Here is a 23,570-nt window from a genome sequence, read left to right as displayed (position 1 = left end):
ATTACTTTGAATTATAGCCGTTACTTGTCTTGCCTCTAGATCTTGTCAAATATGGTAATAAGCCCATGACACTGTATCACAATTATTTGGTAACTTACTCATAGTAGAGCTAAGTTCTTTTGTATTCCCTGGTGTTCTGTTTTACACATTTAAAAACCTCGTTCTGAGAAGGATCCATAGGCTTCAGCAGCGTTGTCAGCTGGGGTCTGCTGCATGCGCCATTGAGGCACCTCTGCTTTGGTCTCTGGGGCGCTGAGAGAGTGTGTGCCAGCACTGGCGTAGGGAGTCGAAGGGATGTGGGGCATTCCGTTAAAAGCTGAGACACCGTCTGTCCCTCAAGACGCATGCTTACCCTGTAGTCTTGCCAGTTGCCCAGCCCACAGCAGCATGGAGCTTAACACAACCTCAGTAGCTCTTGTGGTCATTGTATAATATTCCCCGTAAAATAGAAGGGGTTAAACTCTGTTCTCTAGCCTTTGAAAAAACACACTAAACTATTCCCATCCTCAAATGGTGAAAATAAAAATAACTTAAGTACTTAGAGGGGTCAGCCTTCAGTTGTCTAGAAAAATCTTATAATTCAGAAGGGGACTTAATCGCAGCGTTTCTGGTTTACTATTTTTACAGCTATTGTTTCATGCGCAAGTATTTGTCACATGCATTGTATGCTCAGACGTTGGGTTGGAGATGTTACAGATTTGTCACAGTTCTCGTCCAATTGTACCTGGGGTATTTCTTTCCCATGACTTAAAAACCTTGAAATCACTAACTTTTTATTAATTACAATCGTTCATACATTGAACAAATTTGAGTACTTGGTGTGTGCCAGGCACTGGCCCAGACGCTTTGGACTATGCTACACGGTGAGCAAAACAGAGAGCAATTCTGCCCTCTTGGTGCTGACATTCAAGCATTTAGGGGGTTTATGTTCTGACATTCGTAGCGTTGTCCTAGATATGCAGCAAAAACGCTTGCCAGTTACAGACCTGTGCATTTTGTAGTGGTGTTGAACAGGTAGTCTGTTCCTGGGGGTCCTTGTGCTACCTCAGGACAGGCAGAAGGAAGAAAGGAGTGTTCTGCTCCTATTATCAGAGCATTGCTGCTCTCACATATTTGGGATTTCTGGAGAGTAGAGGGTGGGGTGAATTGGAGGAGAGTTCTGTTGCTTACATGACTTTTGGAAAAGTCAGATTTTTAAATGTGATTGCCTTTAGCCGTTGCTGGTAGAGAATAAATTCTTGTTATTTATTAGCAGTTCTGCACTGAAAGGCAGTTGGAACAAAAGTTCATTGTCTTTAGTACTGTTAATGTATTTCAAACATTTTTTTTTAGGGGCTTAATACAGCCGTTTAATGTGCATATGGTTTTGTAGGTAAGGGATTTGGGAAGGTCTCTGCTGGGCAGTTTGCCTGCCTGGCTTCATGTGGGGCAGTGAGGTCTAGGTGAGTCCCCTCCCGGACAGTGTCTGCTCAGGTGTCTGATTTCTCAGTGCTCCTGGGCTCTTGGTGCTGTCCAGTCAGACCCCGGGGCTTCCCCACATGGCCTGGGCTTCTCAGGTACTGTTACCTTTGTAGAGAGCTGACCTTCCTTTACTTTGCATACGTTAAGGTAACAGCTAGGATTTAGCGGGCGCTAATATGTTAGGCTTTATACTAACAACTTTCACGTTCATTACTTTTATCCTAGAAGCAACCCACAAGGTATCTGGTAATGTCTCACTTTGATAGAAGAGGAAGTTGAGATTCTGAGAAGTAGGTGACTTGCCCAGACCTGTGCAGGAGGCTGCCGAGTTCAGTGCTTACTTCAGCATTCCAGCCACAGAATTCCCCCGTAGGATCTGTCAGTGTAGCAGATTCATGGCTTCAGCTGGGACAGCAGTTAGGGCTGCCTGTCTCCTAGTAGTTGTGACCAGCAGCAGCACAGTCCATTGCTATCCTTTTAAAGGTTTTTCTGTTTCAGTTCTGTTCCCAGATTCCCCCCTCTCCCTCCAAGGGAATGTTTCTCTCTGGTCTTGCAACAACACTGAGTTCACTCTTGTAATTTCATGCCTTCCTCCTCTGCTGACCTTTTCTCCAGGACACACATACAAACACCTTGGATTCTCTTAAACACACCTAAGAGTCTGGGCAGTTTATGCAAATGTTGGGCTGCTCAGCACACATTTGCCAAATGGCGAGGTCCTGAGCAGAATGTATGACAGCTCACGTAAGGTTCTTTGGAAGTGGGTTAAATACAAAAATCTCAGTAGACAGTGCATTTCAAATAAATTTTTAAGAGCAAATAGGATGAGCAAGTTTCTCAGTAGAGAAATAGGTTAAAATTTGTGTGTGTGTTCTCACTGTATATTGGGTCTGTAGTGAATGAAATTGCTGCGGGTGTCAGAAAGAAATGATATAGTTCTAAATAGGTTGCTTGTCAGTGCAATATGCCCATGACCATAAAAGTTAGTTGCAGAGCACTGTGATTCCCCACTCCCCCCCCCTTTTTTTTTGTAAAGGAAATTGCCATTTAGTATACACAAAGAATTACATGTGAGAAAAACTGAATTGTTAATTGGATATTTCTGAGTTTGGGATTATGGGCAATTTTGTTTTTTACCTGGGGATGTATTTACACTTCCTACTAGAAACAAAGGATAACTAAAGAACACATCCTCCTCTTGTGTTTAATAAGGAGGCTGGTGATTGAGAAGGGGTGAAACAATTAGTACTTGTTTTCCCTTGGTTCTGGAGGTTGGCCCTTTCACACCAAGGCAAGATTTCACAGCCTGGTTGGGTCTGTGATGGGGCCCAGGATTAGGGCCTGACTTTGTTCGCTGGAAGCGAGGAAGAGGCAGGGGGCAAGATGTTCCTTTTCTCTGTCTCCTTCTCAGTAGCAAGGGCCTGTAACACTTACCTTTCTGTTCACCCAGACACAGCAGCGGGGCTGACCTTGAGGCACGTGACTGGTGCTGATTCCCAGGAGCAGTGGACCCAGGGACTGGGGAGCAGAGTACAAGAGGGAGGCATCCTGGAGGGAAAAACATGTGCTTTATTTTCCTCTTAAAACAAGTGCATGGTGAGGGGAAGAATTTAGAGCAAAGCCTGCGTTTTCCAGTAGCTGCCTTGATTCTGATAAAACACACTGAATGGAATCAGTTCAAGTACACAGAGCCAGATTGTAGAGTGCTGCTCAAGGCTAGTTATACTCAGTTTTGAGAATTGCACGTTATACTGAGAATAAATTTCCGATTTGATTAAAGAGACTACTGCGTGTGGCTGAGGCCGTGAGCGTGCCCCTCCTGTGTTTCTGCTGGCCGTGTGTGTGTCTCTCCTGACCTTGAGCTAAGTTGCCTGCATTCTGAGACACAACTGCAGCCTCCCTGGGCAAGATTCTGTTTCTTGTTGCTGTGGCTCTAAACCCTACACTTGGCACAGAGAGCTGTCCTTTTTCCATTCAGTTCCTTTGGGGGAAGAAAGTCTTGTCTTTTACCTAAGAAATAAGTCCTGCCCTTGGAGATCTGGCTGAAACCCAGAAAATTCCTTTGCTGTGTTTTCTGTTGAGGTGGATTCTGCTTACGGGTATGCAAAGGAGGAATGTGAATTCCAGAGAAGGAGCAAGGCCACATGATACTGCAGGGGCCACAGACACAGGGGACTGGCACCATTCCGGCTGCATATGTGGGCTTTGGTGCATGGGGCAGAAAATTCCTGTTTGAGAGGAGCAAAATCATCCCTGAATGGCACCTTTAGAGGCAGTATGTAGATACTTTGCAAATTGCCTGTATGGCTTTGTTCTGTTTCTTAGTCCTTTTGTGTTATATGTAATTGAAATCCTTTCTTATTCTACATAGCAGGGAGCAGAGGATACATGGAAATAAGGTATAAATAAGTCATTCAAACGTGAATTTCACTTTGGCTCTTTCTGGCCCTTTTTTGATATGATTTAAAATGTCATATATTGCCTTTTTTACAGGGCAATTGAGTCAATTTTGACTCTCTGAGAGTCTTTGGTGGCTGGTTTCGAAGAAGAGTTTGGTAAATATTTAAATCATCCTATTTGCTCTTAAAAATGTATTTGAAATACACTGTCTCCTGTGATTTTTGTATTTATCTTAACTTCCTTAGCACTTCTACTCCTGTAGTGCTTAGCGTTCCATTTTGTTTAGGCATTTGCATATGTCTTCTTCCCTCTGTCTAGATTGTAGGTTCCCTGAAGCAAAGGATATATGTGTGATTCATTTTTGTATTTCCCATAGAATTTGGCTTAAGATTTCATACGTAGGAGTGTGAATAGGACTTTTAGTTGCAGATACAGACACCCGGTTTAAAATGGCACAATCACAAAAAGAGATTTATTGGCACAAGAATCCCCATTTACTGGCTTCAGGCATAGCTGAATCCAGGTCCTTAAATATATCAGAACCATCATTCTCACTCTTTCTTCCATTCTTCCCCTCCCTGTCTTTAATACTCTGAAACTATCTGGCATGCCTTTATTTGGTGGTGACACCAGCAATTCCAGGCTTTTGTCCCAAGAACTCCTTAAACAGAATTTCTCAACCTGGATGCTCCTGACATTTTGGGTCAGATAATTCTTTGAGGTGGGGAGCTCTTCTGTGCATTGTAGGACATCCAGCAGCATCTCTGGCCGCTACCTTCTAGATTCCAGTTGTAACCCTTGATCTCCATCTGTGATAACTGAAAATATCTCCAGACATTACCAAATGTCCTCACTTGAGAGCCACTGGTTTAAAGTAACAGCAAGTTTCTTTTTTCCTACCAGTTCCATAAAATGCCTAGGCTTAGCAGACCTTCATTTGGATTGGGTTACATGACCAGCTCTGAGCCAGTTATGTGGTGGGTGGGGTGATAGAATATGATGGTTGGCTTAGTCCAGGGTTTCTCATGAACTGGGACTGGCCCTGTCCATCCCACCTAACCATTGGCATGAGAGTAGGAAAATTTATTATTAGGGGAAAGCAGAATGGAGTCCATTTAAGACCCAAACCAAAGCAAAACACACAAGGATGGGGAAGTGTTTGAGTTGAGTGGGAATTTTTGGTGTGGGGGAAAAAGGATACATTCTGGCATCAGTCAGGTGCTGTTATGGCTCTTGAGCTTCTTAGCTGGGTAACTTTGGGCTTACCCCCTTCTCAAATTATATCATACCTGTGAAATACTATTTTTTCATAAAATTTTCATTGAAGTATAACAATTATACATAAATCATATATTCAGTGACTTCACACTTTGAATAATCTTTTAGAGACAGCACTCAGATTAAGAAATGAAACAGTCCAGAAGCCCTCACACCAAGTCATTTCTCCACCAAAGATAACCACTATTCTGCCTCCTGTTGTCATAGTTTAGTTTTACCTGTTTTTGAAATTTTGCAATATGGAATTATACCATGTGACTCTTACACTTGTTTTCACTCAACATGTTCATGAATATTCATATTGTTGCATATAGAGTAACTCATTCTCATTCTACATGTTTTCAATTATATGCATATACCACATATTTTTCAGTTCTTGTTTTTGAGCATTAGAGACGCTGTGACAGTCCTTGTATGCATCTATTGGTGAGCTAGAACACATCTGTGCTAGGGATGTCCTGGGCTGGAATTGCTGGTTCCTACTGTTCAGGTTTAACTGCTCTGAGATTCTCAAGGACTTTTGTTTTGAGGCATAAATGAGAAAAGGTGAAAAAGCCTTGTGTGCTTGGTGTCTTATAGAAAGTCCATTTCTCCATTAGTGTTTCTAGGATTGTTGATTTGAGTGTGAAAAGACAACCATTTAGCTTTGAAAATGTTAGCTTGAAAATCAGTTTTAGTAAGTTTAATATGTTAGGTTCTAAATGATTTTAGGTACAAGCAAAACAATATTGGTACCCATGTTCTACAACCCGTATGACCAAATATTTAATGATGATCTCTTCCTTAGTGACAAAATTTCAAAAGGGCATCAGTTATGAAAATTGATTGTGGCATGTATCCTGGAGTAGGAACCAGCTGTTTAGTTTAACGGTTTCTCCTAGCACATTTACATGTGTTTAGTCCCTGTCTTGTAGAGCAGGAACCCCAGGGTCCCTTTTCAAAGATTATATAACATACATAACTAAAATTGGGTGATTGCTATGGTTAACTGTTAGGTCATTATATCTGTGTTTCTTAATCTTTGAGAGATTATTTAGAAGTAAAATTTGGTCAAAATTATAAAGTAGCATTTCACATAAGGTATTTGCTCTTACATATTTAATTAGCTGAGACTTCTGATATGCAGTGGATTAATTTGCAGATCATTTGCCCTTAAATGGTATAAATAGCTTAGCAGTTATCCTTGTGGTAATGTAGTTTTTTTTTGTCTTCATTCGTTTGTTAATCTCTGCTGTAAGCATGGTCTGGATCTGTGTAGTTGGGCTGCTTGAATGCTGCTAAAACACACAGCTTGCTTAGGGCCTTAATAATCACTTACTTGGGTATGATGTGGGGTGGGCAACAAGGTAAGGAGGAAACATTCCTTACCTGGGGATGTGATAAAGGACAGGTGATATGCCCAGGATTCTGCCTGCTAAAACTGCAGGGTGCTTCTGAAGCCTGCAGGTACTGGGGCCCCACCTCCAGGTAGGCTACTTTATCTGGACTAGGGTGGATCCAGACATTCGTTTTTTAAAATACTAAGGGGTAGCCTTGAGTTTGTGGATCAGTGCATTAAATGAAGAGGGTTGGACTTGGAGCACTTATGTTCCCAGGATGAAGGTTCAGTAATATGTTCTATGATTTCTGTCAATATTTATGCTGACCAATCAAAATGTGTTGATTACTAAAATTGTTTTAGAAAACCTACAAAATAACTCCATAATCTTACACTGATATCTCCTCTTATTTTTCCTTTTCCTTTCTTACCTCTCCCATCCTTTTCTGTTAGCTCTTGCAGCTATTAAATCACTTTCTATGTTGAATTTTAGTCTCGTTTTAAATGTTTGTAGAAATGTGTTGGTTTAGTAAGAAGGTTGTAGAAACCTTTTCAAATGATAATTCTGGAGCATGATGTTGGATTTTTGTGTTTACAGATACTTTTTCCATGGGTTTTAAAAGCTAAGAGGTCATCCGGTTTGCGGTTTCAGAGCTAGGGAAGCTAAATACTACTACTAACTACTATTTGACATACCCTGAAAGATCCTGTCCCAAAGGATAGAAAGATAAGGATGAATGAGGGTGTGTAGCCCTGTGTTAGGAGCCAGCAGTCATTAGCATTTCTTATATGCGGAATGCTTCCTCAGCCAGCTAATGAGCCCATCTGATCTCTCTTTTGGGAAGATGTAATATGTTACTCTGACCTTTCGGCTAATTGTAATTGCAAAGCAGGAGTTGGGACATTAGTTCATCCATGAGGAGAGAAGACTGGCCTCTACAGAGGACCAACCTTTCTTAGCAGGCATTTAGTGGCTTTGCTTCCATTTGTGTTCTAGCTGTCACATTACATTGGAAATCACATATCTAGAGTGTCTTTCACTTCCTAGACTATGAGCCTCATAAGTCAGGAGGAATCATGTCTTATTCATTGAATGAGATGTATTCACATCTTTTATGTTGAATCTAGTCTCAGCAGGCCAGACTGTTGGATAATGTGAATGCTTGCATGGGTCTTATCTAGATGGAGTCAGAGAGGTATTTTCTTCCCTTTAAATAACTGAAATAGTGAACACAGTAGGAAGATTTTAAGTGTTTTGTATGAAATTCAAGGCATGAAAGATGGATGAAATAATTTAATTTAGTTTTCTTCCCTTTTTTACTTTGTTTATGACCGATGCATACAGAAGCACTCATTACCAACAAAAACTAAACACAAGTCTATTCCTCCTGTAAACTTTTTATGCTGAATAATTTTCTTTTTGATGTGCTTGCTTTTAACTCCTTACAGGGAGAGAACATTTCATCCAAGGGGCAAAGCACAGTATGGACTGCTATATTTTTGCAACTCTGGAATGTTTTAATATTAAATAACAGGAAAAAAAAGCCAGGATTTTTTTTTCTTCTTCTTCCTATTTTTTATTTTGATATCGTTAATGTACAATTACTTGGAGAACATTATGGTTACTAGACTCCCCCTATTATCAAGTCCCCCCACATACCCCATTACAGTCACTGTCAATCAATGTAGAAAGATGCTATAGAATCACTACTTGTCTTCTCTGTGTTCTACAGCCTTCCCCTTGTTCTCCCCTACTACATTATGTGTGCTAATGGTAATGCTCCTTTTTTCTCCTTATCCCTCCCTTCCCACCCATCTTCCCCAGTCCCTTTCCCTTTGGTAACTGTTAGTCCATTCTTGGGTTCTGTGAGTCTGCTGCTGTTTTGTTCCTTCAGTTTTGCTTTGTTCTTACACTCCACAGATGAGTGAAATCATTTGATACTTGTCTTTCTCTGCCTGGCTTATTTCACTGAGCATAATACCCTCTAGCTCCATCCAAGTTGTTGCAAATGGTAGGATTTGTTTTCTTCTTATGGCTGAATAATATTCCATTGTGTATATGTACCACATCTTCTTTATCCATTCATCTACTGATGGACACTTAAGTTGCTTACATTTCTTGGCTATTGTAAATAGTGCTGTGACAAACATAGGGGTGCATCTGTCTTTTTCAAACTGGGCTGCTGTATTCTTAGGGTAAATTCCTAGGAGTGGAATTCTTGGGTCAAATGGTATTTCTATTTTGAGTTTTTTGAGGAACCTCCATACTGCTTTCCACAATGGTTGAATTAATTTACACTCCCACCAGCAGTGTAGGAGGGTTCCCCTTTCTCCACATCCTCACCAACATTTGTTGTTGTTTGTCTTTTGGATGGTGGCGATCCTTACTGGTGTGAAGTGATATCTCATTGTGGTTTTAATTTGCATTTCTCTGATGATTAGCGATGTGGAGCGTCTTTTCATGTGTCTGTTGGCCATCTGAATTTCTTCTTTGGAGAACTGTCTGTTCACATCCTGTGCCCATTTTTTATTTGGATTATTTGCTTTTTGTTTATTGAGGTACATGAGCTCTTTATGTATTTTGGATGTCAACCCTTTATCGGATCTGTCATTTATGAATATATTCTCCCATACTGTAGGATGCCTTTTTTGTTCTATTGATGGTGTCCTTTGCTGTACAGAAGCTTCTCAGCTTGATATAGTCCCACTTGTTCATTTTTGCTTTTGATTCCCTTGCCCAGGGAGATATGTTCATGAAGAAGTTGCTTATGTTTATGTCCAAGAGATTTTTGCCTATATTTTTTTCTAAGAGTTTCATGGTTTTATGACTTACATTCAGGTCTTTGATCCATTTTGAGTTTACTTTTGTGTATGGGGGTTAGACAATAATCCAGTTTCATTCTCTTACATGTAGCTGTCCAGTTTTGCCAACACCAGCTGTTGAAGAGGCTGTCATTTTCCCATTGTATATCCATGGCTCCTTTATTGTATATTAATTGACCATATATGCTTGGGTTTATATCAGGGCTCTCTAGTCTGTTCCACTGGTCTATGGGTCTCTTCTTGTGCCAGTACAAAATTGTCTTGATTACTGTGGCTTTGTAGTAGAGCTTGAAGTCAGGGAGTGTAATTCCCCCTGCTTATTCTTCCTTCTCAGGATAGCTTTGGCTATTCGGGGTCTTTTGTCATTCCATATGAATTATAGAACTATTTGCTCTAGTTCATTAAAGAATGCTGTAGGTGTTTTGATATGGATTGCATTGAATCTATAGATTGCTTTAGGCAGAATGGCCATTTTACAATATTAATTCTTCCTAGCCAATGCATGGGATGAATTTCCATTTATTAGTGTCCTCTTTAATTTCTCTTAAGAGTGTCTTGTAGTTTTCAGGGTATAGGTCTTTCACTTCCTTGGTTAGGTTTATTCCTAGGTATTTTATTCTTTTTGATGCTATTGTGAATGGAATTGTTTTCCTGATTTCTCTTTCTGCTAGTTCATCATTTGTGTATAGGAATGCAACAGATTTCTGTGTATTTTGTATCCCACAACTTTGCTGAATTCAGATATTAGATCTAGTAGTTTTGGAGTGGATTCTTTAGGTTTTTTTATGTACAATATCATGTCATCTGCAAACATGGACAGTTTCACTTTTTTCTTGCCAATCTGGATGCCTTTTATTTCTCTGTGTTGTCTGATTGCCGTGGCTAGGACCTCCAGAACTATGTTGAATAAAAGTGGGGAGAGTGGGCATCCTTGTCTTGTTCCCAATGTTAAAGGAAAATCTTTCAGCTTCTTGCTGTTAAATATAATGTTGGCTGTGGGTTTATCATATATGGCCTTTATTATGTTGAGGTACTTGCTCTGTGTACCCATTTTGTTGAGTTTTTATCATGAATGGATGTTGACTTTGTCGAATGCTTTTTCAGTATCTATGAAGATGATCATGTAGTTTTTGTCCTCCTTCTTGTTGATGTGGTGGATGATGTTGATGGATTTTCGAATGTTGTACCATCCTTATATCCCTGGGATGAATCCCACTTGATCATGATGGATGATCTTTTTAATGTATTTTTGAATTCAGTTTGCTAATATTTTGTTGAGTATTTTTGCATCTATGTTCCTCAGAGATATTGGTCTGTAATTGTCTTTTTTTGTGGTGTCTTTGCCTGGTTTTGGTATTAGAATGATGTTGGCCTTGTAGAATGAGTTTGGGAGTATTCCCTCCTCTTCCACATTTTGGAAAAGTTTAAGGAGAATGGGTATTAGGTCTTCACTAAATGTTTGATAAAATTCAGCAGTGAATCCATCTGGTACAGACGTTTTGTTCTTAGGTAGATTTTTGATTAGCAATTCAATTTCTTTGCTGGTAATTGGTCTATTCAGATTTTCTGTTTCTTCCTGGGTCAGCCTTGGAAAGTTATATTTTTCTAGAAAGTTGTCCATTTCTTCTAGGTTATCCAGTTTGTTAACATATAATTTTTCATAGCATTCTCTCATAATTCTTTGTATTTCTGTGGTGTCCGTAGTGATTTTACCTTTCTCATTTTTGATTGTTTATGTGTGTTGACTCTCTTTTTTTCTTGATAAGTCTGGCTAGGTTTTATCTATTTTGTTTATTTTTTCAAAGAACCAGCTCCCTTTCATTGATTCTTTCTATTGTTTTATTCTTCTTGACTTTATTTATTTCTGCTTTAATCTTTATTATATCCCTCTTTCTACTGACTTTGAGCCTTATTTGTTCTTCTTTTTCTAGTTTCATTAATTGTGAGTTTAGATTGTTCATGTGGGATTGTTTTTCTTTCCTGAGGTAGGTCTGTAATGCAGTATACTTCCATCTTAGCATGGCCTTCACTGTGTCCCACATGTTTTGCGGTGTTGAATTATTGTTGTCATTTCTCTCCATACATTGCTTGATCTCTGTTTTTATTTTGTCATTGATCCATTGATTATTTTGGAGCGTGTTCTTAAGCCTTCATGTGTTTGTGGGCTTTTTCCTTTTGTTTGCATAGTTTATTTCTAGTTTTATACCCTTGTGGTCACAGAATTTGGTTGGTACAATTTCAGTCTATTTGAATTTACTGAGGCTCTTTTTTGGCCTAGTAAATGATCTATCCTTGAAAATGTTCCATGGGCACTTGAGAAGAATATGTATCCTGCTGCTTTTGGGTGGAGAGTTCTATAGATGTCTATTAGTTCCATCTGTTTTAATGTGCTGTTCAGTGCCTCTATCTCCTCACTTATTTTCTGTCTGGTTAATCTGTCCTTTGGAGTGAGTGGAGTGTTGAAATCTCCTTAAATGAATGCATTAGATTCTTTTCTCCCTTTTAATTCTGTTAGTGTTTGTTTCACATATGTAGGTGCTCCTGTGGTGGGTGAATAGCTATTTATAATGGTTATATCCCCTTGTTGGATTGTCCTTCTTTGTCTCTTGTTACTTTCTTTGCTTTGAAGTCAATTTTTTCTGATACAAGTACTGCAACACCTGCTTTTTTCTCCCTATTAGTTGCATGAAATATCTTTTTCCATCCCTTCACTTTCAGTCTGTGTATGTCTTTGGGTTTGAAGTGGGTCTTTTGTAGGCAGCATATAGACGGGTCTTGGTTTTTTATCCATTCAGTAACTCTGTGTCTTTTGATTGGTGCATTCAGACCATTTACATTTAGGGTGATTATCAATAGGTATGTACTTATTTCCATTGCAGGCTTAAGATTCGTGGTTACCAAAGGTTCAAGGATAATGTCTTTACTATCTTAGAGCCTAATTTACCTCACTTACTATGCTGTTACAAACACAATCTAAAGTTTCCTTTTTTTTTCCTCCTCCTTTTTCTTCTTCCTCCATTCTTTTTGTATTGGGTATCATATTTTGTATTCTTTGTCTATCCCTTGACTAACTTTTGGGGTAGTTGATTTAATTTTGCATTTCCTTAGTATTTAACCGTTCTACTTTCTTTACTGTGATTTTATTACCTCTGCTGACAGCTATTAACCTTAGGAACACTTCTATAGCAGTCCCTCCAAAATACACTGTAGAGATGGTTTGTGAGAGGTGAATTCTCTCAGCTTTTGCTTATCTGGAAATTGTTTAATCCCTCCTTCAAATTTAAATGATAATCTTGCCAGGTAGAATATTCTTGGTCATTGCATTAAATATATCATGCCACTCCCTTTCTGCAGACAAGTCTGATGATAGCCTAATGGGTTTTCCTTTGTATGTGATCTTTTTTCTCTCTCTGGCTGCTTTGAATAGTCTGTCCTTATCCTTGATATTTGCCATTTTAGTTATTATATGTCTTGGTGTTGTCTTCCTTAGGTCACTTGTGTTGGGAGATCTGTGTACTTCTTTGTCTATCCCGAGAGACTATCTCCTTCCCCAAATTGGGGAAGTTCTCAGCAATTACTTTCTCAAAGACACTTTCTATCCCTTTTTCTTCTGATACCCCTATAATGCAAATATTGTTCTGTTTGGATTGGTCACACAGTTGTCTCAGTATTCTTTCATTCCTAGGGATCATTTTTTCTCTCTGTGTCTCAGCTTCTTTGTATTCCTCTTCTCTAATTTCTATTTCATTTATCGTCTCCTCCACCATATCTAATCTGCTTTTAAAACACTCCATTGTGTTCCTCAATGATTGTATCTCCTTCCTAAATTGGCTCCTGAGTTTTTGAATATTTTTCTGTACCTCCAGGAGCATGTTTATGACTTTTATTTTGAAATCTCTTTCAGGAAGATTGATTAGTTCAGTCTCCCTCAACCCTTTTTCTGGTGTTTATGAGATGTTACTTTGAACCAGATTCCTTTGATGTTTCATGTTTGTATGTGGTGTGGTCTAGGGCCCAGAAGCTCTACTCTCTGGAGCTGCTCAGCCCCTGGACAATGTCGGGGGTCTCAGGGGACCGGTGCTGATGCCTGATGGGAGGAAAGAGCTGTTTCCTGCTTCCCAGCTGCTATGCCTTCTGCACTGCCAGAACCAGTGGGCCAAACACACCGGTGTAAGCCTCTGTGCTTTGGGTTTGTAGCTGCTGTGGGCAGGGCTTCCCTGTTACTGGCCTGATGCCAGGGCAGGGTTTGTTCTTTATCTCACAGAAATAACTTTGACCTGAGAAATCTTATAAGTACTCCCCCCACCCCGAAGAGCAGGTTTTCACCAAGGTCCTATGGTGGCTCATTGGCAAAGGTGTGACAGAAACCGAGACTAGCCACCTCTTTCTTCTCTCTTCCCTGTCTTCTTTTATACTGATTAATAATTTTTAGGACTCCATATGACGTATGATTATTTGGCATTGGAGGACTGAGCTACAGCACAAGCAATACTCAGTGTGTTGAAATTTCAACTTATTAGTATTGTTTAGTTCTTAGGATTCAGTAGTCAAATTTCTAAATACAAAATATCCCTAAATATATTTTGATTCTTTGTACAATAAAATACTTTGAAAGCCTGTATCATAATCTTTATGACAAATTGTCTTTAAGATGTGCTTGATATGAAGTTACAAAGAAAAGAAACTTGTGAGTTGTTGAGTCTTTGGGGATTATGTCATGAACACAGAACATAAGCATACTTACACACTTTTAAAAATCTGCTGAAGCTACCTCCCTTTACTGTACATTATTGATCTTTGACCTGAATTGATTTTTTTTTTCTTCTTCTTTCTTTGGGCCATAAATGAATTTTCTTACATAGGAAAAAGGGAAAAGAAACTGCTTTGGGTGTAAGGTCAAAACAAAAACTAGGCCCTTCCTTATGAAGACTGAATTCATGCCTGCTGTGTTTTAGTATTATGGCTGTGCATCCTGCAAATGGTTGCAAATTCTTATTCCCTGGGACTGTAGACTCATATTTATGCCTGCTGCTGCCTTAGGGTCTTGTCAGCAGCTAATGATGAGGGTGTAGCAGGGGTGTCAACAATAGCACACTTCTGTTTGTTCTCTTGATCATGACTTTCCAGAACCCAAAGGCTTTGAGGTCTCCTCAGGAAGAAGCCCCCGTGTGTTGCTATGATAATAATACTGCTGTGGGTTTCTAACTCCTTGATTAAAACCTCATAGCTCTGTAGTCAGTCCTGTTCAACTATTAGGAAATACAGGACTGAATAAGAAACTATCAGTTGTCAATGAAGAAAATAATGATGTTATGATTTGAAGAAATGTTTTATAAGATAATTTCAGTCTTTGTCATTCTCTTCCCAACCACTTACTGTGGAAGACTTTCTAGGATACAGTGTCATGAAATCTAGAGTAACTGCGTAATGCTTGGTGGGCCACACTGGAGACAGACCTCCTGCTCAGGTGACAGCTTCTCCAGAGAGGACCTCTGGCTTTTGTAGCAGGAACAAATTGGGTTTGAATCCAAGGCTTGCCACATTGGACTGTGCATCTGCTGGCCAGTTACATAACCCTGTGAGGTGTTGTGGGCATGTGAATCCCTGTAGCTCAACTTCTGGCACCTAAGAGGTGCATAACACCTAATAGTATTGTTCCCTTTTCTTCTCTGTGAGTGCTGTAGTTTTCCCTCTCAGGGAAGGCATTCTCATGGGAATCTCAGATTTCTCCTGGGGTCCTCCTTTAGAGGTCCACTGACAGAATGTGCAGTGGAGCCAACAGGGAGAGTCTGGTGTCAACTCCCTAGGTATTTATGCCCTGTGTGTCAGTGTGGGAGCCAAATTACTGCATGTTCCAAATAACACGCCTGCCTTTCTCCACAGGTGCCTGAGATCATCAGCTCCATCCGACAGGCTGGAAAGATTGCACGCCAGGAGGAGCTCCATTGTCCGTCAGAGTTTGATGACACGTTTGCCAAGAAGTTTGAGGTGCTCTTCTGTGGCCGAGTGACAGTGGCTCATAAGAAGGCCCCACCCGCCCTGATCGATGAGTGCATTGAGAAGTTTAATCACATCAGTTGCAGCAGGAAAGCTGAATTGGACCCGGTCTCCCAGAATTCAGAAACCACAAATCCTGTGGGAGGGTTTTCCCTCACAGATAAATTCCGATCTGTCCTCCAGCCCATGGGGAACGGGGAACAGGTCAGGAGACCTATGCGCAAATCCTTCTCCCAGCCGGGGCTGCGCTCTTTGGCCTTTAAGAAGGAGTTTCAAGATGGAGGCCTTCGAAGTAGTTTTTTCAACTCTTTTGAGGAAAATGACATTGAGAACCACCTAATTAGCGGACACAATATTGTGCAGCCAACAGATATAGAGGAAAATCGAACTATGCTCTTCACGGTAAAATATCAAGCCTCGTGCTCATTCATCCCCCGTTTGAGACACGTGTTCAAGAAAAAATCTGCTTTATTGAGCAAAGATTCTTAGCAAATTGATTTTGGGTTTCTATGGAATCCATATATTTTTATGCGGAATAATTCTTTTCTCAGGATAAAATCCTTGCTTTAGAAGTCCTAAGCCTTTAAAATCATCAGGGAAACTTAAAGAGAATCTATCTTATATCCTCATATAATTTTTACTTCCCTCTCCCCATGGTTGTAAAGATACCTGTTTAATGTGGAAAGAACAGTTAATATATGTAAAAGAGACACCAAAAGCGATTTTTTAAAATGTATATTAATATCAGATAATATATTTCAACAAAATCTTTTAGTTGGAAAATATTCCCTCTTTATTGTTTTTATTGATTTATACAATATTTGCCCTTTGTTAATCAGGATAATTGATTTTGGGGGTCACGTGATATTTGAAATTTATACCCAAATTGAAATATTAGTTTAGCCAACTCAGTTTTTTTCTGGAGAAAGTTTGGTAAACCAATAGCCAAATGCCAGAAAAGGAGTGGACAGGGCAGCTGTCCCTGGTAGTGGGGCTCCTGGGTTCCCTGCTGATCTGGGCTCTCATGGGTGGGCCTGCCCTCTGTGGGGGGCCCCTGGGGCAGAGTTGCCCCAGCAGGGAGCTGGCCTTTGATGGAGGGAACCTGATTGTTCCTCGGCCCCTTCTCTGTCTCTCCTTTGGCTGAGGATGACTCTCCAGAGAAAGCAAAATTACCTTTAGTGCCTTACTTCTGTGCTGCATTCAGGGCAGGGAGATGGCAGAGGGGCAAGGAAGCTGGCTACTTAGGTTAACGCCATTTAGCTGTAGGCAGGTTTAAGCTCAAGACTGTGTCAGAGGGTAAAAAGGGCTGATTTATTCCTTTTCATTGTTGAGCTAGTGAGAAGAGTGTGCTATGTGGGCAGTCAAACTTGTGCTTTATGCTGTGCTCTACATAAAAAAAGAAAACCAACTCTTGGTGTCATTGTGAAAGCTACTCAGTACATGTATTTTCAAGTACTTACTGTGTGACTGCTGTGTACAGGTCCCTTCCCGTGCAGTAGAGATACAGCAGTGAGCAGGGCAGGCATGAGCACTTGCCCACCTGGGTTTAGATTCCAGTAAGAGAGAGTGACAACTGATGGTAGTGTGAGTAATTACCTCATTACAATTGTGATGAATGCTGCAAAGGAGACGTAGAGGATGCTGTGAGAGAATCTAGGCTGTCAGGGAAGACTTCTTTGAGGAAGTGAGTTTCATTGAACATAGCTTTCCCCTGTGGCCAACTAGAAGGGTGTCCTGGGTTTAGGGAGGAGCAGGTGAGAAGGCTGGGATGTGGCACATTTAACAGTGTGGCTTTTACAACACAGTCCTCTGCTGTTATAATGAAGGTTTATTATGCTGAGCTGGGTCAGTAAGACAGTGTTAGTTTATGCTAATAATCTAGCTTCAAAAAGTCAAGTAAATACCTGAGTTGCCTAGAATTTACTATGTACTCAACACAGGGTAGGTTATTTCAACAGTAATTTAAAAAGACTTCTGTAAAAAAAAAAAAAGTGTTTCAGAAGTTTTAAAAGAGAAGCTTCTGTTCTCTGGGAGATTCTGTTATGTAGAAACCTCACTTCTTACAAAAGAGGGATGTGGGATCTGAGGTTTTGTTGCTAACTTTCGAATATCTGGCCCTTTCATCTCAAAGAAGACTGCTATCTTATGTGGTGGATGAACGAACAGCTGACCTGTGCTGTCTGAAATCCGTAGGATAAATTATAACCACGGGAGCTTGCCCCTTTTATTCTTTACTTTCATAGGTCATGAAGTGAGAAAATTTGTAGAATAAATTTGAATTCGATTTTCATGAAAAGCTAGTTTCTTTTTTGTTTGTCTTTTAAGATTGGCCAATCTGAAGTTTACCTCATCAGTCCTGACACCAAAAAAATAGCATTGGAAAAAAATTTTAAGGAGATATCCTTTTGCTCTCAGGTAATGAAGATGGGTTATTAGCTCAAAATTGCAGTTAATTTTTTAATGATTCTTTTACTGTCATTAAAACAAATGCTACAGGTTCAAAAAAATGTATGCTTTCTAATTACTTGATTTGTGATCTATTTTTCCTTTGCTTTTGTATGTTAAGACAAAATATAATTTTGAAATTAAGAGTGTTCGTGTTAGCAAATCACATACTAGAGAAAATGTATCTACTTTTCTTTGTTTTCAGTTATTGGTATTGTTCTGCAGTGTATATGTGTGTTTCTGTGTGCATGTTTTATATATACATTCTTACATACACACATGTATTTCTAAATAGGAACCTACTTCCATTTACTGAAATTCATAACTTTTTTTTTGGTACCAATAATCATTATTTCTTCTTCCTTAAAACAGTGATTCTCCTAGTATGTTTTACTCAGAATACAGTGTGAGTTATTTCTTGATCATCTCCTGGGTGTGTTTCCTAGAGAGATTTTGGATAATCAATTATAATGAGCTATGCCAATTTTACTCAGATTCTTCCTACCAGATATGAGATCACTTATTGTTTGGCAATTATTTTAAGCTCTGACTTCTCATTTCCACATTTCCATTTTCTCATAATAAGATACATTGAAAATCTCATTGTCTGTTGATTTATAACATGATCTACATAAGGATTCAAAAGGGAATTTTTTTCCAAAATGTGAAAGTAAAGAATGTTCCTTTATAGGTTGAATAGGGAACATCTACATAGGAAGTTTTTCCAAATACCATGTTCCCCAGAGAAGTAACCTCTAGCATATGCTAAACTTAACTGTTGGAGAACATTGATTGAGTCACCCAGTATGTTAGTGATTGCACATTTATTGGACTGTATTGGACCTGAAAGTGAGAGTAGCCACAGGATTACCTTGATTTGCTTCTATTTCTATGGAAATGTTAATGTTAAACCTATGCTTTTTCATGTGATAGTTTTATTATCTCCCAGCTTGTATAGTTTACAAGTTTACATGACCACATCAACTTTAGGCTCCCAGCACTCAGACCTCTGCACACTGTGCTTTCTGGAGACACTCATGCATTAATATTTATGGATGATGTTTTGTATGTATCTAGGTGCCTTTGAGCTGATAGTTTGAAAACAAATTTACATATTTATTAAAAAGAGCTCTTAGGAAACTGGCACAGTCTTAGCTTTAAAATCTGATGTTTAAAAGCTTCTCCACTCTTCCTAATTTTTGACTCATTCTTCATACCAGTTCACTTTGATATTTACCTGTTTCTTATTTTAGGAGTGCAAATGTTTTAAATATTTTTTAACCTTTATGTTTGTGTGTGTACGTGCACATATGTGTATATGTGCGATTGTGTGCAGTTTCTTCATTAACCTCTTGTTTGCTTTTGATTTTCCAAATAGTTTTTCATTTTTTAATATCTAAGAGAAGTTCTTATTTATCTGTGTCAGCTTTTCTCCACTTCATCTTAATGCAAAAATGAACATGAAAAACTCCAGTTTTCAAATCTTGCTTCTCTTCTTGTAGGGATAATCAGAGTCACATTTTAGTAGAACGGGGTGAATCTTCATATTTGAGAGCTGTTTTAGATATTTAAAATACCTGAGAAAACAACAACGTTAGAGTGCTCTTTAAAACTGTGCTGTGTGAATCTTAAATTGCCTTTCTGGCAGTGGTGCCTCTTTTGGATACAACTCAGTGTTCCCTCCTCTCTTCCCTGCCTCCAACAGGGTATTAGACACGTGGACCACTTTGGGTTTATCTGCCGCGAGTCCACAGGTGGTGGAGGCGTTCACTTTGTGTGTTATGTGTTCCAGTGCACAAATGAGGCTCTGGTAAGCAGAACGAACAGTTCTCCCCTGGCAACTTTATTTACAAGGGATTTCAGCTGCACTAATTTTTCTTTCCTTAGGCAAACCCTGTATCACACTGACAAATCATGATTGCCTTTGGTTATTCCTTCATGGCTGTTTAATAAGTAACTAGTACACATCTGAGACATACTTGGGTGTGCATTTTCAATTTTTGTTGTTTTTGAAGAACCTGCCCACTTTCACTCTCTGGTCTGGCATGTTAAACACGTAATTTGGACCAGAGGAGTTAGGAGTTGGCCGTTTCAATTTAGGATTCCCCTCTTAGTTGTTGCCTTGGCTCTTCTGAGCATCCGGGGTAGTGTTGCTTAGACTGTAATCTGGGCAGGTGCTACGATTATGATCTGTCAACCTGTGACTAATAGACCAGAAAAATCTTAAAATACTAAGACTTTCCACAGAGGCCTGAAGTCTCAGGCTGGCCCATTTGAAATTGACTTTTTGCTGGCTGCTGTCTCTTGCCTCTCATCAGGTTGATGAAATCATGATGACCCTGAAACAGGCCTTCACGGTGGCCGCGGTGCAGCAGACAGCGGGAGCGCCCGCCCAGCTGTGTGAGGCCTGCCCTCTGCAGGCGCTGCACAAGCTCTGCGAGCGGGTCGAAGGTGAGTAGGGGCCGTTCCCAAGCTTTAGCAGAGTGGGAGCTGCAGGTCCTAGGAAAACTAGATAAGCTGCGCCTATTGGAAGGTTCTGCCTAAGGGGCTCGTGTCAGTTTTGGGAATCATCAGTGAGCTTTCAGCTGCTGGGGATGTCTTCTGACTGTAAGGCATTGTGCTAGCACTCGGGACTCTGAGATAGAAATCCATGGCCACTCCTGCCATCTCCCTTCCAAGGGACTCTAGGGCAGCAGAGGAGTTAGGAAAACAGCAGTCATAATTTATCATGGTTGTGAGTGGTCAGTCAGATTGGTGCTCTGGAGAGATCTTCTAGTAAAATACGAGCTAAGGAATTTCCACTAGAAAATTAGGAGGTCTCAATTAGAAGGGCATTGGTAGCCTCTGCCAGAGCCATTCTAATGGAGTGGAGGGGGCAGAAGACAGGCTGTAGCCCAGGAGCCAGCAGGAGAGCGTAAAAGAAGGGACTGAGTATGGACTACAATTTTTATAATTTTGGCTTAGGGAGAAACATCATAAATATGATCTGCAGCTAATATTTGTTGGTAATTAAGATGTGCCAAGCATTGTGCTAAGTGCTTTTTTTTTCATGTGTTATCTATTTAATTCTCACCATGTTGTGGGAGGAAAAGGGACCATTTATTCTGCTCATTTTAGGGATAGGTACACGGAGGATTAGTAAAGTCTAGCAGTAAAATAGTGTGTGAGCAAGGAGTCGGCCCCAGGTGTGAAAGCCCCAGCTGTCCCCTGCCATCAAAGCTGTCATCAGGAGGAGGCCATGCTGGGGAGGCCCAGCCAGCTGCTTTCTACAATTGGAGAAGTTTGAACAAATTCAGAGCCCAAGGGTCCAGGTAGGTCAGAATGGAATGGAGGAGACCCTTCCTGAAACATGTTTCAGGCAGGAAGAGAGAAGCTTTGTCTCTGGGACTGCAGGAGGGTCCGAGAGGAAAGGACACAGCCAAGGGGAGGACGAGGTGGGCGGTCGTGGTGCTTGTCTGAGGGCACATGGAGGCCGAATGGGTTGATTTCTCTCTTTTCTTGATTTTGCATTTTGTTCCATTTATGTATGGATGAATTTCTGAAAAATTTTTTTGTGTGGTTTTGAGGGGAGTCACATGATTTAAACAATCCATGTTACTGTAAAAACAAAGATTTGATTATTTCCCATGTCTCTAAAATACTTTAAGCTCTACTTGTGTGAAGAAAAATGTGACATTAACTATTTAGATTTGATTTCTTTTTTATCATTTTAGTAAAAGTACACATAACATAGAATTAACTATTCTAACTTTGTAAAAGTGTACAGTTGTGACATGAAGTGCATTCACATTGTTGTACAGCTGTCAGCACCAAACACCACCAGAACTTTGTCCTCACCCCTAACCAAAACCCTACACCCACTAAACACTAACTCCCCACTCCCTCCTCCCCGTCACTGGTAAGCTCCGTTCTCTTCCTTGTCTCTATAAATTTGACAATTCTGGGTATCTCATATAAGTGAAATCATACAGAATTTGTCCTTTTGTGTATGGCTTATTTATTTGGTATAATGCCTCTTAGATTCATTCTTCTTGTAGCACACATCAAAATTTCATGTCTTTTTAAGGCTGATATTCCATTGCATGCATCTACCTTATTTATCCATCCTTCTGTGGGTGAACATTTGAGTTTCTGCCTTTTGGCTGTTGTGAAAGGTGCTGCTATATGAAAGTTGGTTTGCAAATATCTGTTCAGGTTCCTGCTTTCAATTCTTTTAGGAATATACCCAGAAGTGGAATTGTTGGATCATATGATAACAAATGTTTAATTTTTTGAGGAACTGCCACTTTTCCCTAGTGGTTACACAGCATATAAGGTTCTAATTTCTCCACATTCTCACAACGTTTGTTACTTGCTGTTTTTTTGATGATGCCCATCATCATGGGTTCATGAAGTGGTATCTGATTTCTCTTCTTAAATGAGATAAATTGACAATTATCATCTTAAGGTCTTCAAAGTTTCATTTGTTGGCATTGTCGTGCTTTTTAAAATGATTCAAAATGATTAATACTTCCCACTGTTTTCCTAGTTTTAAGTATTTGCTGAAATTGTATAAAATGTATCTGGGGATAAGAAATGTGCTTTAACTTGAGATGCCATCAGAGAGGATCAATAACCCATTCCTTAGTGGTTGTCAAGATAAGGTAAACGATGATGGAAATGTCCCTTAAGAGCTTATTAAGAAGCCAACAGTGACTTTGGCCTTGAAGATAAAGCAGATTATGATCTGCAGGAACTGGAAGGATTCCAGAGTTCCACTGATACATCTTTCTTCAGTCAAGCTTTAGCTTGCAAAAAGTTATATAGCTGAGTAGTTTAAGCAGGGTAGGGGTTTTGCAGCTATAGTTTAGGAATTATTCTTTAATTCATCTTTTGCCTGATAAAATCCATGCAAAACAGAAAGCTATGCTAATATAAAAACATCCATTTAGTAGCATAGTTAGAGGCTGATGAGGGCATGTCTTGTCTACATGTTGAGAAGCATTTCTTAAGTATAGATGGCATATTATTAAGGGTATCCTTAGGGGAGATGCTAATTATTTTATGAACAGTTTGAGGCCTTTGCTTTTTGCTATATTGCATTCCTAATAAGGAGAATGAAGTGGTTTATTAAAGCTCGTTGTATATTCCCTTAAGAGTAGTTCTAATAGGAAGTTACAGTCTGGCCAAGAACTCAAACTGTGGAGAGGACCGATCACGTGGCCACAAAAAGACCGTTTTTGTAACTGATAGAGTCATGTTATACCCAGTATCTATACAGCACGTTCTAAGTACCTTGGACACTCCACTCTGATGTGCGTTTACGTCTAAGAGGCTCAGCTGTGCTTCGGTCTGTATTTGTGCACAACTGCTAGTAGTATTTATATAGCATTGTGCTTAATGCTTAGATGAGCATATTGGGAATTGCTAAAATAAATTATACTTCAACTAAAAAGAAAAGAAAAGTTAAACTGAGGGTTCCTTTTTGCTAAGTAAATTTGCCTGTGACAGAGCAAAGCCATTCGTCAGAGCTGTCTCAGCAAGAGCCTTTTCAGCACCTCCATCCGGGCTGGAGGGATTGCAGTGCAGGAGTGCCCTCGACTATGGTTACTGTTTTCTGTGTTGTTCCTTGCCTCTCTTTTACTCTAGAAAGCCTTTTGGCATCACATGCTCCAGAAACCACCCAGGGGAGACTGAGGGTGGTGAGAACCTGGAGTAAACAGAGTGGGGAGCCAGGGTCTGGGTGGGGCCCCCTCTGTTTGGGATGGGGCAGGAAGGACCTAATGAATTGAGGACGCTGAAGACAAGGGTAAAGCGTTGAAGGATCTCTTCATACCTGCCGAATGTGAAGAATAGTTTGTACTGCAGA

At 39.9% G+C, this 23,570-nt stretch overlaps 1 protein-coding gene across 10 annotated transcripts in view; it reads left to right on the top strand.

Annotated features, from left to right (window-relative positions):
- TBC1D1 (TBC1 domain family member 1) overlaps nt 1-23,570 on the top strand; it is a 213,526-nt gene that overhangs the window by 85,283 nt on the left and 104,673 nt on the right. For 7 of the 10 annotated variants that reach the window (XM_037002624.2, XM_037002629.2, XM_037002623.2 and 4 more), the window contains 4 exons: nt 15,164-15,679; nt 17,603-17,692; nt 19,428-19,532; nt 20,041-20,173. In XM_037002624.2, coding sequence (XP_036858519.2) covers nt 15,164-15,679; nt 17,603-17,692; nt 19,428-19,532; nt 20,041-20,173 — 844 coding nt within the window. The remainder of the gene's footprint in view (nt 1-15,163; nt 15,680-17,602; nt 17,693-19,427; nt 19,533-20,040; nt 20,174-23,570) is intronic. The other 3 variants (XM_037002631.2, XM_037002632.2, XM_037002625.2) reach the window with 2 other exon arrangements.

The sequence above is a fragment of the Manis javanica genome, chromosome 5, assembly GCF_040802235.1.
Source record: "Manis javanica isolate MJ-LG chromosome 5, MJ_LKY, whole genome shotgun sequence".
Lineage (NCBI taxonomy): Eukaryota > Metazoa > Chordata > Mammalia > Pholidota > Manidae > Manis > Manis javanica.
This window is presented reverse-complemented; position numbering and strand designations above follow the sequence as displayed.